Source organism: Mixophyes fleayi, chromosome 7, assembly GCF_038048845.1.
Source record: "Mixophyes fleayi isolate aMixFle1 chromosome 7, aMixFle1.hap1, whole genome shotgun sequence".
NCBI lineage: Eukaryota > Metazoa > Chordata > Amphibia > Anura > Limnodynastidae > Mixophyes > Mixophyes fleayi.
The window spans coordinates 131625548-131642786 of record NC_134408.1 but is presented as its reverse complement, the minus strand read 5'-3'; the positions used below and the strand labels follow the sequence as shown (position 1 = coordinate 131642786).

Sequence of the window (17239 nt, the reverse complement as noted above, 5' to 3'; positions counted from 1 at the left end):
GTGCCACAGTGGGCTACCTTGGGCTGGGCCACTGGGCCACCTACATTTTTTCTTCTTTTAAAATGTTCCCAATAGGCTGCTGAGTCAAGTCTTGCCCCCATCCACCATGGCTAAAATTTGCCAGCTCTCCCCTGCTTGCCACCATTGTAGTTTGGGCAGTTTACTGGATTTTCAGTGAAATATATCTGATCACTAAGGTGATATATTAAATATTTATATCACCGATAGTGAGTCTCTCAAATTCAATTGGCAAGTATAACGGAACTGCAGACACAATGTATCTGATTCATGGCTGAATTATATAATTGTTTTGCTTTTTGTTTGTGTGGTCCAAGGAAGGACAGTTCAAATCAATTTTGTAGTTGTAAATAATATACTATACAAATATAAAGTGTCAAGTTTAATGTTTTTATCTCTTTGATTTGGAATGTGTGCATATGGAAATGTGCATGTACAACAGCCCTGCAAATTGGTTGGTTCTCACAGTGCTACCTCTATCTCTTTTCACTCAATTACTGTGGCTCAGGCTATTGACGATATAGAAAGATTGTGCTAAACCCTTTTAGTCCCCAAGTTTGTGTGCCGTTGTTCTAGAACATCAAGGGGTATATTTACTAAACTGCAGATTTAAAAAAGTGGAGATATTGCCTATAGCACAATGTAATAAATGATAACTAGAATCTGATTGGTTGCTATAAGCAACATCTCTACTTTATCAAGCCCGCTGTTTAGTAAATATACCTCCTAGTGTCAGTGTGCAGTCGTGCTGGTACTCCAAAAGAGGCAGTTCACAATAAAATGAATTGCATAGCTTTCAGTCATGGGATCCAAAAATAGATTACGGGTCTCGACTTGGGGTCTCGAACTACATGTTGTGTACCTCTTCTATAAAAAGTACTATAGGCTAATTATTGACAAAATCACGACTTTTGAGCAAAGTTATATCTACAAATGTACCCTCAATGACAATTCTACCCTCTTTGAAACTATATTTAGATATACATTTATATTATTTTGCAATAGTGTTCTTTTACTTTAAGCCATGACTAAATGCATCACCTTGCAGTCAGCATTACTTACAATTACTTTCTCACATACAATTAAAAATAATGCTTGACTCAGTTAATGTAACATGTAATGAACATTTTAATGTAGTGATTCTATAAATGATGTTGTCCTGTTTTGGACAACCCTCCTTAATATGAACAGCCCAAAATCCAAAAACAAATAGGGGCTCTTTTGAAGAAGTTTGGATAAAGAATGGATACATGAGACTTGTTAACACGGTGCAGTTAGCTTTTAGGATTCTGGTATAGAGGGCTTAGCGGGTTTGCCCCTATTAAAATTTACTACACAGGGAGCAGACTACATTAAAAGGGCTAGTCCAAACATGGACAACTTCTTTAGAAAAAAAATGCTTTCCATATGCAGGGCAGATTGCATAGCACCCCCCTGACAGTATTTAGGTAGTATGGCTTTGTTTATTGCATGGCTGGATGCATGTACAGATGTGGCTAACATTAAATTGAAATTTAATAAATAAACCTATTTTCTCCCAGCCAACCCAGGCATTAAATAAGTAGTATTCACATGTAATTAATAAACTTATTTCCTCCCAGCCAGCCCAGGCATTAAATAAGTAGTAATCACATGTAATAAATAAACCAATTTCCTCCCAGCCAACCCAGACATTAAATAAGTAGTGTTCACATGTAATAAATAAACCTATTTACTCCCAACCAGCCCAGACATTAAATTAGTAGTATTCACATGTAATTAATAAACCTATTTCCTCCTACCCAGCCCAGACATTAAATTAGTAGTATTCACATGTAATAAATAAACCTATTTTCTCCCAACCAGCCCAGACATTAAGCTGATAGTATTTACATTTAATATATAACTCCTTTCCAAACTTAGCCTCACATTTAATTATTTGCTGCTCGTGTTCACTGTTAACATTACATTTAGTATTTTAAAATATTTCTAAATACTAATAATAATTATATTTTTAAATAATTAAAAAGTATTCAAACATTTTTTATAATTGGAACATAAAACACTACTGAATTTCACCCCTCACTGTTCACATTTGAGGTTTGCGATTGGCCAAGTTTTGTCATTTGCATTTCAAAACAGTTAAACTTTAAGCCTGAACTTGTTCAAGTCAGTTTGCATATGTGTGAATTGGCTTGATCATGTTTGATCGAATTTTTGTACTGATTCGATGAACCGATTTGAGAAACCGCATCCGTTTTGAGAATCTCTACTCCCAGCACTCTTGTCTTTCTATCCTGCAATCTCTTTTTCACCACCAGCAATCACTTTTCTACATCCAGCTCTCTCTTTTTACTGTACAGCTCTCTCTTTATCTTCCACAGCTCTCTCTTTCCTCTGCTCTACTTTTCTCACTCCACCCTCTCTCTTTCTTTCCCCAAAACTTTTCTTGTTCTCTCCCCCAAATTTCTCTTTTGTCTCTGATCTCTGTTCTCAAGCCCCAGATCTGTTTATTATTATCCCTGAACCCTGATTTAGATCCCCCCAGCTCTGAGTTGTCCTTCTCCCTGCTCTGAGCTTTTTTTCCCCTTAAGCTCACTCTTTTTCTCACTGAACTGTGTTCTCTTCCCATCCCACAGCTCTCTTTTCTCTCCCTTGGCTTTGTTCCCAAACCTCTAATCTTTATATATATATATATATATATATATATATATATATATATATACACAGATCTACAAATGTTAAAATATGCATTACTAATTATAATAAAGTCAAATATATGGGTTTGTATTACTTTTACAGACTTGTTATAAATTCCATTCAAGGCTTTAAAGGATATGTCTATCTCTTGTGGCCTTCACTTTTTTATTTGTAAAAGTAAACGCTAAGGGTATTTTTTACCCATTACCTATGTGCTATAATTGGTTAGATTTACTATTTAGTACAATGTATATAACACATACCTTAGGCTGAAAATTCTGCTCTGCTTACCATATACCTGATGCCAGTGGTTTTCAAATTTTTCTTTTTCATGCTAAAGATTTAAAAAAGCCACTGACACCAGCATTTGACATGTCTGTATATACTATTTATGTGTAAACAGAGTAGATCTAAAGTAAGCATTCGCTACAGTGGCACAAACAGTACCTGGGTAACTATAGCCACCCAGACTGGATGTCTTACCCTGGTTAGGTACACTTTACTAGTGCATGTAACCAACTATGTAGGCAGGGATTGGTTTTATTGGTTTATAATTATATATTATATATTTTTTTGGTAATATATATTTTTTAAGTTAAAAAAATAAAATCCACAGAAGTTGGGCATATTCTTCAATGGGTTGTCATCAATTATATCTTATCTTTACTTTGGTGAATGTTTCTAATTGTTTTAATGCATTTTAATATCATGCTTACGGTATTTATAAAACAAAAAATACTAATGTCTAGAAATATATACTAAGATCCTAAATAATTGCATTTCTTTGCCTAAACTCCACACATTGCAGAAGCTGTTCTCAGCTTTATATACATATGGGCTTTTTATTTTGTGTATAGAAAAGTTTTAATAAAACAGGTTTATTTGTATTTCACACTTCCTGTTGGTCTCAGTAATCTTTAGATTTCAAAATAATATCTAAAAATTATTACCTGTGACTATTCAAAACCTACTATAATAGGTTTTAGTAGAGATTAGTGTCAACATGTGTTTGTTTAATCAACATCAGTCATTGTCATAATAACCCAATGTGTCTGACATTATCACTGAACTTGTGTCTACTTTATGTTATTTTCCTTTAAACTGTTTTGAGGTGGAGGGGTCGTTGTTACAGAAAGCTGGTTTGCCACATACAGACAGAGCCATGGCTCGAATCAATGGAGACCACAGCAGAGAGCAAAATGGGGCTCATTACATTTGGCAACTTGAAATTTAAAACCGTTATTATTATTAACAAAAGAAAGTATAAGAATATTATTATTATAATATTATATTATTATATTATTTATGAGACAAAGGGGTATATTTATAAATACTTCTAAAAAGGAAAAGTGTGTTGCCCATAGCGACCAATCAGATTCTAGCTATCATTTATCTTGTACATTTCAGAAAATGATAGCTAAAATCCGATTGGCTGCTATGGACACCTCCATTATTAATACTTAGAAGGTTTGATATATCTACAACAAAGATGGTTTGGTGAGACCTTTGATAAAGGTTTCCTGACAGCTGTAGAAATACAATGGGCACCATTCTTTGTCAGTCATTGGCTTTAAGAGTTCTAGTTCAAGCCCATTTATTTTACTTATATATGTGTTATTCTGAAGTACAGCATATGTTTGGCAAACGGATGATCTATGGCATTGCAACACTCAGCAAATAAGGATCTTTATGTATTATTTTTATGTACTATGATGTATGTTTTGTCATTCATTGTTATCGTTCTTTATTTTACTCTGTCTTTGTTGTATGTGTCTCTAACAGGCTCATCATCTCATCTCTGTTCCTCCCTCATCTTCCTCCTTTTGGCCTCTCTTAAAGTTCGTTGACGTTTTTGAGGTAGTATAAAAATATGTGTTTGGGCTGTAGATGGCTTTTACTGTTTGTGTATGTTAGTCTATTGCATGCACCTAACAGGTTTAAAGAAATGTGATGTTCTTCAGGGACAGATTGATTGCAGTGGTCCATCTCGGGTGTTAAATGAACTGGTAGCCACAAACCCTATGCCTTCTGTCATGGAAATATGGTTACAGAATGATACTGCTTTATAAAACTGTAAATTTAATAATGACAAAGGTTTGCCCCAGTTTTTGAAAGCCTGCCAACCTGCTCCTGAATTCAACATTTACATGAATCATATAGCTATATGCCTTATGTCAACATGTCTAGTTAAATAAACCTATGTCAACTCTTTCACTAATACGTGGTCTCTATGCACAATACAATGTGTGAACGAGCATGTGTATGAATGCTCAGTATCTTTTCTCTTTGCACGCATGCGCACTAAGGCTAGGTACACGCTGGAGGTTTTTCAGCCAATCATCGATCCAATCAGTCGCTCTATGACCATTTGGTCAGATACCGTGTCAGTGTGTATACTTACACGATGAACGTCAGTTGTCCCAAAGTACCGATTGTCGTTTCGTTTGATTTGTCGGCATGTCTGATAACCTCGTTCCAATCACCTTCCGATCGTGCAGTGTGTATGCACTCATCATGTTCATGATTTCCATAAAGTTTACAGAGTTATGGTCTTTTTAGCAGATGCTGGCAATGAACGTGTCCTGGTGACAAAATGTAGAAGTATAGATGGAATAATTAATTTGTTTGTTCTGAGACTGAATATTTCGTTTCAGAGTCACAGAAGTCAACAAAATTTGTTATGAAATATGGATAGCTATAACAAGGTGGTTAATCAGTGTGAATGAATGAATGCATATTGTGCTGTGATTCTCTACACAACTATAGCACCAGATGAAGAGCACAGATCTGAAGGTAAATCGTGTGTAGTGTGTGCGCATGAATCGCCCGAACGGTCGGACCTTCAGTCGTAGGTACAATCGATGTAGATAACAGATTGGTCAGAAAATTCTCCAGTGTGTACCTAGCATAAGGTGCTCAGTCACAGCTGACTCTAATAGATTAAGCGTGCCAATTACCATCCTGCACACAGGGGAGGCAGCCATTTTGTGCGTTAAACCAGTATTCATGACAATTCACTAATGCCCTCGGAAACAGATAGGAAGCACTTTGGCTTTGTTCATATAAATATTAATTCAGCTCACAAAATGTCTGCCTCCACAATAGGTAAATTAGGAAAGTGTAAAAAATACACCTGCCGCAATACTTATGGCGTTTGCATGAATGTATTTGTTTTTATTAACTGTGTAGATGTAAAATGTTCTGATAGGCGGTGCTAGGCAAATCTGATATGTGCCTTGCTACCTGTGGCAGGGCATGAATGCACCTGATTATGCATCCACATGCAAATGTGAGATTTTATTTTGCGGGACAAGACATATTGAATTGAAGGAGTGGAGAGTGTGCATGTAGGAGAGAGTTCCCTGGTTGGGGAAGAGCCGTAGAGCATTTTTCTCCCTGCAAAACTTCTTGGATTTTGCATATACTCAGAGATGGGGGAAACCAGGGGGTAAGTGTATTAATCTGCGATTCTAGCAAATCGCTGATTTCTGCAACTTTGCCGGGCAAATTTGAAATGGCAATGTGTTTAAAGGCAAGTTTTGCCTTTAAACACATCCTAACTTCCACCTGTGTAGGTGAAAGTTAAAGTTTTTTTAATAGTTATTTATGAGTTCAATAACCATATAGTATATTGAAGATCCAGTTTCTGCAGATACTGAATGTAATGCAAGCTTTAACTGATTAAACATAGTGTGGATATAGTAGTCTAACATTTTATTTTACGTACATAACTTGCTTGAGTTCACTAAATTATGAGATTATCAGCAAGTATTTTAGAACAAAACATGCCCCTATGCCTTAATATTAAATCTTGTATAGTCCCAGTAGAGGTACAGAGCAACCATATTAAGTTCTCCTTGTTTCCTGGTTCTCATGATTAAGATGTTGCTGGATTCTATAAAATATCACGCAGATAATGGTTTTAGATAGGTAGACCGTTGACACTCTTGAGTGGAAGAGATTGCATTTAGTATGAATGAACAACAAATAACTCTGTATGGTTGTGTGGCAAGAGGAACATTATTACTATCACTGAGCAAAGGGTTTTGGCCCCAAAGGCAAAGGTGGCCCCAACCTTGCATTGCAAGATGCAAGACCAGAAATGCAAATTTAACTTCCTTGATGTGAAGGCTGTAAAATACATTAAAATAGCTGTTTTTAAAAATACAATGGATGTGACCATTTTATGGACTAAATCATTATCCACTAGAAATAAATGACTTTCATGTCATTGGTTCCTAGTGTGTCTATAAGGTGCAGTCTCACAAATGCTGGTTCATCACACTAAATGGCTGTTTACACTGTATATAGGTGACATGTGCTCTGTAAAACATTGTTTGGAAATCGTTTTAAAGAGATAAGCTTCAGCCACTGTAGAACTTTATAGTGTTGTGTTAGAGATTGAAATTTTGTTGGAATCAGGATTTCTACAGGGTTCTTGCTAGATCTTTAGACTTGTGTGACCAAGTGTGAACACATTGTGTGATCTGTAGGAAATACTATATTTCAGCCTATATCTTGTGTGCCAAGTTTTTAATACCTTTTTTTTAATGTCTGATATATTTTTATGGTTCTTTTAGAAACCACTTGGTCCATCTTGTCTGACCTCAGACACTATCTGATCCTTTATTTTCATATGTAGGATAACTTTGTGTATATCCCAAGTACGTTTTAAAGTCCCCACAATGTTATCTCTGTTGGAAGACTACCAGCTCTGTTAGACGACTATTCCACCTATCAACTACCCTTTACATTCAATTTTCTATAAATCTACTGCAACCAAGCTTCAATACATGTCCTCTTCTTTGTTCTAATACTTCCCTTTTGTTGAAGAATACTTCTCTCTGTTTCCTTGTTAAAGCCCTTGCTATATTTGAAAGCTTCTATCATATGTATACTTACTTAGATCCTTTAGTCTTTAATAGTAGATTTTGTTATTTAGACATTGCAACATTTCAGTTGACCTTCTTTGCAAGATCCTAATTTAATTAGGTCTTTCTGTAGATGTCCAGTTCTTCTGACCTCCAGAACTGAACATCAAATTCAGGGTGAGGGTGCTCCAATGCCCCATATGTTGGCATTCCTACCCCTCTGCTACTAATTTCTCTCCCTGTGCAAGCTAGCATTATAATGGCCTTCTACATGGCTTTGGTACATTACCTGAAATATTGGCTCTTAGACCATTGCTTCAATCATACCTAGATCATCATTATATTAAGCCTCCCTTCGTCATTCATCTTCCCTGTTGCATATTTTTGTGTCAACTGCAAAAAGGCATATTGCCCCTTCTAGACCATTAATAAACTCACCAATAAGAGATTAAAGAGCAGTGGTACAAATACAGATCACTGGGGTTCATCCCTGGCAACCTTCCTCTGAATACATTCATTTTACTATGATTCCAAACATTGCAATTTATTTAGCATTCTTCAATCTGGAACTGTATTAAAGGCTCTATTAAAATCGAGATTAGCTACATCTATGGCCCCACCTTGAACTATTGCTATAGTCACCCAATCAACAAGTTCAATAACATTTGTTTAATGTGATATCACCCATTAAATATATGCTTCCTGCATGAGAAACTCTAACACCAAGCTTGTATCACTCCATTTCCCCATAACTTCAAAAGTGTGGTTTCCCATAAAAGCATGACATTTATTTTCTTTTGTAACAAAATTAAGTAAAAACATAAATACCCTGGAGTGAAAATCAAACAATAATAATAATAATAATAATTATATATATGTATATATATATATATATATATATATATATATATATATATATATATATATATATATATATATATATGTTAAGCAGGAGGTGTAAGGCTGCTGCATAGGGAAAGTGTATTGTTCTCACCAATGAAAGTTATGTAAAATGATAGATATTGTGTGTGTTTCCTAATCCTCTAGTAAATTAATTCATAACTAACAATTAAAACACTAAATACAGCAGCAGTCTTCAATAAAACAAACTATTTAATAATCTCCAAACATTATTAAGGACATATAAGTTTTCATAAAAATGCAAGTTTCAATATCATCGTATTAACCCTGGCAGCTTCTTAAAAATCTAATAAGCCAGATAGCCCAAATTAGGTGGAAAATGCTGTTCATGATCACAATATTTCAGGGTAGGAGTATATATTGGAACAAAGCTTATGTCTTTAGGAGTATAGGGGGTGCTTTTCGGAATACTCTAGGTCCCTCGGGTCTTTATGTTTATAAGAATCGCCGATATAAAGTGTTCACCACTCTCATGATGAAATATTCTTGTGCTACCTGTGCTCTGGGTAATGAATGTCTGTTGACCACCCAATAGTAAGGCCACAAGAATCCAGGTTAATGGGTCTATTTATCAATGGTAGGCGATATCAAAGATTTTCTGTTGCAGCTTGCATGGGATAGCCTATGACAAAGAATACCTGATAAATAGAAAGGGCTTATCTCCCTCTAATAAATAAGGGCCTAAGTCCGCTAACTATAAGGGTACAAATAGCAGGAGAATAATTACCTTTACGTGTTTTAGTGCATGAAGGATCACCTTCTTCAGAAGGATAAAAGTTGCTATAACAATCTCTCTATTTAAATCAAAGCTGTCCAATCACCATAACACATTCATTAAGCTTCCAGTGTATTAAGTGGTAGAGATTCATACATAGTATCAATAGTCTAAAGATTTCTGTGATATAAACAATGATAAGAAATAGCATAAAACACCTTAATTCTTGGGGTAATATACCAGTTTATTTTATTTTATTACAATTGGGTGTTATTTAATACTACGGAATGGACTCCTGTGTAACTGATCAAAACAGTATGTGATTTTTATGCATTTTTGGTTAATACATTTGAAAACACAAAGCACAGGATATAATACAAAGATAAACAAACACAATGCAATTTTTTTTATTACTCTTAGGGCTAGATTTACTAAGCTGCGGGTTTGAAAAAGTGGGGATGTTGCCTATAGCAACCAATCAGATTCTAGCTTTCATTTATTTAGTACCTTCTACAAAATGACAGCTAGAATCTGATTGGTTGCTATAGGCAACATCCCCACTTTTTCAAACCCGCAGCTTGGTAAATCTAGCCCTTAGTCTCTAAGTGAAAAATAGTAATTGTCAGTGTCTGAGTTACTTGGCCCTTTTTCTGCCAGAAGTTATAGTTCACTGGCAATAAAGGACCAACTTTACAATGGCAGATAAAGCAAATACATCATTATTTGTTTACATTGGGAGGCATCTTCTATTTGTACATTAAAAATAAGATATCTATTTTCCTTATTAGTTAAATTCTGTGATAACGATCCTATTATCTTATATTGTACAATATGTATTGCAAATGTAGGACTATTGCTTTTTATTGTAATATTTATTATGATATGTTTTTACAGGACTTTTAGACACTGTGCAACTTAAAATAACAATCTGTGTTCTTTAGCAGGTCAACTTGTGTCTCCGCAGCCTGCTCCCTCTTGTAGTAGTGAACAAAAAACCGATGTCAGCCGAGAGAACAGTACTCTTGATGTTACCAAGGTGAGTGGTACGGAAGAAAAGTAACTAAATTACAGTAAGAAATTCCTTTATAAAAAGCAAGTCAAGTAACCATTTGATATTGGTGTGTATCCAAGGCTGTGTGTTACTGGGCTGAATAGTATACATAAAATAATGGGAGTGTTAATACTTAATTAAATATGGCCTTGGAAGAACCAGCACATGGACTGACAGCCCTAGACCACCTTCATTTTTTGATGTAAAGCTAAAATATAGACACTTCTTCTCATGTCAATGAAGGCCGAGTGGAAACTCTCTAATCTCTTTGTTACGAAAGACAAATGTGAGCCCAGAAGGAATCTTCTATTTTGGAAGCCGCTTATATTAAGTAATGATGGCTCCTGGAGACCAGATATCTTTCATTGATTCAAATATGTCACACAATCAAAGGTACATTGGAGAGCACGTCCAAATGTAACTTTGCATATTGGGGTGAAAACAATTCTTGTTCATTCTCTAGTAAAGTTTTTCAGAAACCAGAAAACCTTTGCAGATCCATTTAAACTCTTCTCCTTTGATCAGATTGAGTTCTAGAAACATAATACTGTATTTTAACCATGACAGAGCTGCATACTTGTGACCCACGTGCGAACTAAAGTAGATGGCACATGGTCCAACAATATCATCACATGTTTATGATGATCAACTCTTAATGGAAGAAATGCAGAGGTATTAAATTACTATATGCATTGACAGCTATGTTTTTATAGGCTAGTAACACATGCAGTATCAATTTCAATTTCTGTTGAAAATCTGCTGATAAAGGCAGTCAAATTCCTAGGAGATACTTTAAAAACTATTATTGCCCACAACATTTCCCACAACCTGTATATTATTTAGCCATATATGGTGTCGAAGTCAGTAAAATTGGATAAAGTCTGGCATTTTAATATACATAAACATAACTGTTTCACATAAATACAAACCTCACGGAACCTTAGAAAATGTGGACATATTGGGCCTGATTCATTAAGGAAATTAAATTTAAAAAAAAGAGTAACTTTGCACCTTGGCAAAATCTTGTTGTATTGGAGGGGGAGGTATATCTAAAATGCAGGGACAGATTTATAGTTGGGGTAGAGCATGTCCTAGGACAGCTTTAAATTTCAGTGTAAAAATAAAGCTATCAAGTATTTGTGTGCTACATGAAAACACAGCCAGTATTTATCTTATGTGCAAAATAATAAACTAACTTGCACCCCTAACATTGTAACATGGTTTGTTCAGTAGAAAATGTACTCCTTTTTTTGCCTTACTTTCCTTAATGAATCAGGCGCATTATGTCCATATTAGATCTACTTTAAATAGTTATGGGTTAACTGTTTTGAGAGAGTTGCAAAAGTGTTTCAACAAAGTTTAAAACAGTAATCTGGGTGTCTGCTAAGGTCTCTGGTAGTGAAAAGGATTGAAACAGATGTGAAAGCTCAGACAACCACATTTTCAAACTGAATTGATACATGCCAGATGAATTCTCTAGCTGACAAATAAATAAGTTGGAAACAATTTGAATATAGGCTAATGTATCTGTCAGAGAAAACAGAAATGAATTATTAGTTAATAACCATAAATTCCAAATTATATTTTATTAATTAAGGAAAGATTTTTTTGTATCTATGTAGAATTTTCTTTTAAGTCCTCAAACCTATATCTATGATTATGTATTTAATTTGGGGAGAATACATTCCACTGTGTGATGCACTGATTACCAGCAAGGTCTAATTAAATAATACAAATTTTTTCAATTCTCTTTGGATGCCAATCACCTTCTTTTTAATAACAAGAGTGATCCATAGCATTATTGGAAGACAGGGGAATTATGCCTACTGCAATCAAGTCCTTATTGTTAACTATTAGCATATACTCTCTACTGAAAAATTATTCCTTTTCTTAAGATAACAATTTTCCCAATGAAATTATTGCATGAATTAAAATTAATTTTTGTAATGGAATTTTGAATTTGTTTTAGCTGCGCTATGTGTATATTGTTTTATTTTTTGGAACGTCAAATGTATAAATATTTGACAAAATACAGAAATCTCTGGTGCCGCGTTTCGAAAACTCTGGGGAGATGCCAGCTAAATTTGCATGGCTAATCTTGTAAATGTTAACAGGGAATATGTGTGCTGGTGTCTAAGTAAGTAGATGGCTGCTGTAACATTCTAAATAAAACGTCCATTTTTATCCAGAAGTTGGGTCAGTGTAGCTCGTCATTAGTTCGAATGTAAGATGCACCTCTGAACTTTGTTATTTATTTAACTATTGATATTAATTATAATCATATTGTCCCCAAATGAAATGACATCCAAATGCTTACTGTTTTCTCAATACATTTTAAGCATTGCCTTCATTACAGAGTTGTGATAATTCTAACACTTTCCATGAAGGTAGAATGAGCCAAGCCTGGTCATCCCCTAAGGTTAGGGGAGAGGAAATTTCACAACCAGCAAAGGAAGGGGTTCTTTACAGTAAGGGCAGTCAAGATATGGAATTCATTGCTAGGGAAGGTTGTGATGGCAGATTCAATAGATATGTTTAAGAAAGGGTTAGACAAATTTTTAGCGGAAAGGTGTATCCAGGGATACGACCGTTAATTAAAATGAAGGATAGTAGTGGATATAGGGTGAAAATAGGACTGCAATATTGAGTCTGGGGGGATTTTCACAATTGAAACAGATTGGCGGTTGCTTACTCTGGATTAATTTCAAATATAAGTGCAGGATCACAGGAGATCCAAAATAGGTTGAACTTGATGGACTGGTGTCTTTTTTCAACCTCATCAACTATGTTACTATGTAACTATGTTACTATGGCTGATTCCAAAACTGCAGTGTCCATCAATGAGACTAACATGTCTGATTGCATGAGGTCTTGTTTAAACATAACATTTTACAACCTATAATGAGCCTTGTTTTAAAAAGGACAGCAAGCATAGCCTGTATACCAGCTGGTCTTTGATCTGCATTTAAAAACTTAATTTAAACTGCATGTCAAACACAACGCATTTCACACGTGATTGACTTCAATATGTTTAATGTTAAAGACACTGAATTAATCTGGCAGCATTCAGAGAACTACAACGTTACTGCAGTGTTGCTGAACACAACATTGTGTGCAGGTATGGGATTATCAGGAACAATTGTGTCCAATGTCAAACCTGTTTTCGTGTATTGTATTAAAAACTCTAGTAAAACGTGCAAAAATGTCACCAGCAATGCACGAAGCCTTAGAGTATTGGAAACTTTTCTATGCTCCATATTTTAATTAATACTCTTTATTTATAACGTGACAAAATATTACGCAGCATTGCACAATTCCGAAAACATAATAGAAACTAGTCATGGAGAAGCATCTCTGTAAAGAGGAAACTCTTCTGGTTAAAAATATTGTTTTACATTAAAACATTTCTGCTAATTGGAATACATGTGCCATACGCTAATAAAATCTAATAATCGCATACATGATGATGATAAAAATGAACTAAGTATCTAGAGAATTAAGGTTTACTCGATACAACTTGGTTACCTTGGCAAAGCAGTACTTGTAGGTATTTTGTTTGATGGTGGAATTAAAGTAGATTTAACTAAACAATTTAATGTTTTCTGTAACCATTTACTATGGTACATATATATATATATATATATATATAGTATGTTTTTGGAGTGTGGGAGGAAACCGGAGCACCCGGAGGAATCCCACGCAAACACAGGGAGAACATACAAACTCCACACAGATAAGGCCATGGTCGGGAATCGAACTCATGACCCCAGTGCTGTGAGGCAGAAGTGCTAACCACTAAGCCATCATGCTGCCTACTGTTGGGCCGCAGGCTGATTGTTGCCCACAACTGATCTACTACATTCCAGAAAATGATATCTAGAATCTGATTGGTTGCTATGAGCGAAACCTCCACTTTCCATTTTTAGTCGTTTTAGTAAATCTACCCCTAAATTTAAAAAAATAGACATATAAACTGAACTTGATCTAGGATTTTTATATTATTTAAAATATGTTTTTCCCCCATTTAGTTTGACCTGCATTTCATGAAAAAGATCCCACCCAGAGCGGAAGCTTCAAACATCTTAGTTGGTGAACTGGAATTTTTAGATCGTGCATTAGTTGCGTTTGTCCGGCTTTCTCCTGCAGTCCTGTTTGCTGGACTTACAGAAGTCCCCATTCCCTCAAGGTACGTGATGCTTGTTACATTGTAGTGTGAATTTGGATGCTAGTGTTCATGTGGTAGAAGGCTTTAATTTAATTTTAATTAAAATTATTTAGCTTAGTGGTTACTTTCATGAAGGTATTTTCTTCCCCACCACTCTTGTGGTATGTAGCCGTGTTTATGTAAACACTTTCATGACATAAAAATTTGAGATATTTACTACAGCCAGATGAGACATTTTAAAAGTTTTATTGTCAGGACACAGAACTTAGCTGTCTGACGAGACACATTCTGTTGTCACATTTTAGAATTCAAAGCTGTCTCAGTTATAAATTTGAGACATCATTGAACCCAATCATTTTGCCCAAGCATTGGATGACTGAATCTACACAAAATTGTCATCCATATGTGTAGGAAAATTGGAAGCAGACCAGGGGGTAAATGTATCAAGCTGAGAGTTTTCCAGCGAGTTTGAAAAGTGGAGATTCTAGCTGTCATTTTGTAGAATGTACTAAATAAATGATAGCTAAAATCTGATTGGTTTTTCAAACCCACCGGAAAACTCTCAGCTTGATACATTTACCCCTAGATGTCACAGATCAGTATTAACTAGAGATGGTCACCGTGTTTTGGTTTTGGATTCGGTTTTGGATCTGGATTACCGTCGTGTTTTGGTTTTGGTTTTGCAAAACCGCCATTGCGTGTCTTGGTTTTGGTTTTGGTTTTGTTTGGTTTTGTTTTGCTATTTTGTTGGAAAATCCATGTTTTTGTGCCTAAAATAACCCAATTTAGTGCTCCAACTGTTTTAGAGATAAGTAATCTAATTGTTGAGGTAATAAATCATGCAAAAAAACTGTTTAATTCTTCGTTGGTAGGCCTTCATTTATTCTACATACAAAACAGATTGTCTTCCTCTCCATCTATGCATATTGGCAATGCAGCCATCGTCTTTGGATGTATATTACACCCTACACTTATAGTTAAATATGTAAAGAAATGGAAAAAGACAGTTTGCTTTCTGTCTCTATAGGCCCCCCTCCACTTTTTTAAAAAAACAAAAAATTCAGCCATTATAGACTGTACAATATTAATTGACATGGAGAAAGCCAGTTTGGTTTCTGTCTCTCTAGGCTCCCCTCCACTTGTATAAAATACCAAAAAATCCAGCCGTTATAGACTGTACAATATTAATTGACATGGAGAAAGCCAGTTTGGTTTCTGTCTCTCTAGGCCCCCCTCCACTTGTATAAAATACTAATAAATTCAGCCGTTATATACTGTACAACATAAATTGAAATAGACAAAGGCAGTTTGGTATCTGTCTGCATCAGATCCTCTCTCCACTAGAAGTAAAATAGAAAACTATTCAGCCGTTATATAATCTAGAATATAAATAGAAATTGAGAAAGGCAATTTGGTATCTGTCTGCATCATAATCATCAACATCATCATTAGCGCCCTCGTCGCCTACACAAATCTCCCCCTCATCCTCTTCTAATTCCAAAGTGGCATCCTCAATTTGGGTATCACCGGCTACACTCGGGCTATTAAGGCACACATCAGCAGAATGCTCACGATTAGACATCCCACTGTTGGATGGACTCTCCACAGGGATTGTTGTCATTTGTGAATCAGAGCAAATATTCTCCTGTAATGCCTCACTGTTATCTTGCAGCTCGGCTTTGACGCGTAACAGTAGTTGTGCACCAATTGTAGGCTGGGTAACTTTTTGGGATCTGCCACTAATAGCCAAAGGTGAAGGCCTCATTCTCTCTTTGCCACTGCGTGTGTAGAATGGCATGCTTGCAATTTTTTTTTTATCGTCACTTAACTTTTGCTCAGTTACACTTCTTTTTCGCTTCAATACAGTAAAATTTTTTTTGGTTTTTGTTTTTTGCACTAATTTGAAAACACTCTGTTGTTTGACATCGCCTTGGCCAGATGACGTACTGGGAACACTAACATCAGGACTGGTGACAGAACCTGGTTGCTCATTCAGATCATATGTGGACTGCTTTGAATCCATTCTGAGCGCAAACCACTAGGGAGTGCTAAAAATTATTTGGTAGATACTGCTGACAGATATGACTTTTGACAGCCAGAAATATTAATGCACAATTAGGGAGGACACCCCAAAAGCACTGAGGAGTGCTAAAAATGATTTAGTAGATACTGCTGACAGATATGACTTTTGACAGCCAGAAATATTAATGCACAATTAGGGAGGACACCCCAAAAGCACTGAGGAGTGCTAAAAATGATTTAGTAGATACTGCGGACAGATATGACTTTTGACAGCCAGAAATATTAATGCACAATTAGGGAGGACACCCCAAAAGCACTGAGGAGTGCTAAAAATTATTTGGTAGATACTGCTGACAGTTATGACTTTTGACAGCCAGAAATATTAATGCACAATTAGGGAGGACACCCCAAAATCACTGAGGAGTGCTAAAAATTATTTGGTAGATACTGCTGACAGATATGACTTTTGACAGCCAGAAATATTTATGCACAATTATGGGGGACACCCCAAAAGCACTGAGGAGTGCTAAAAATGATTTAGTAGATACTGCTGACAGATATGACTTTTGACAGCCAAAAATATTAATGCACAATTAGGGAGGACACCCCAAAAGCACTGAGGAGTGCTAAAAATTATTTGGTAGATACTGCTGACAGTTATGACTTTTGACAGCCAGAAATATTAATGCACAATTAGGGAGGACACCCCAAAATCACTGAGGAGTGCTAAAAATTATTTGGTAGATACTGCTGACAGATATGACTTTTTAAAGCCAGAAATATTTATGCACAATTAT

General features: G+C 35.6%; 1 protein-coding gene across 5 annotated transcripts in view; it reads left to right on the top strand.

The window, feature by feature from the left end:
- Window positions 1–17239, top strand: part of SLC4A10 (solute carrier family 4 member 10) — a 174354-nt gene that overhangs the window by 111764 nt on the left and 45351 nt on the right. For 4 of the 5 annotated variants that reach the window (XM_075180760.1, XM_075180763.1, XM_075180758.1 and 1 more), the window contains exons 7-8: window positions 10146–10240; window positions 14284–14441. In XM_075180760.1, the coding sequence (XP_075036861.1) occupies window positions 10146–10240; window positions 14284–14441 (253 nt within the window). The remainder of the gene's footprint in view (window positions 1–10145; window positions 10241–14283; window positions 14442–17239) is intronic. The other variant, XM_075180759.1, reaches the window with a different exon arrangement.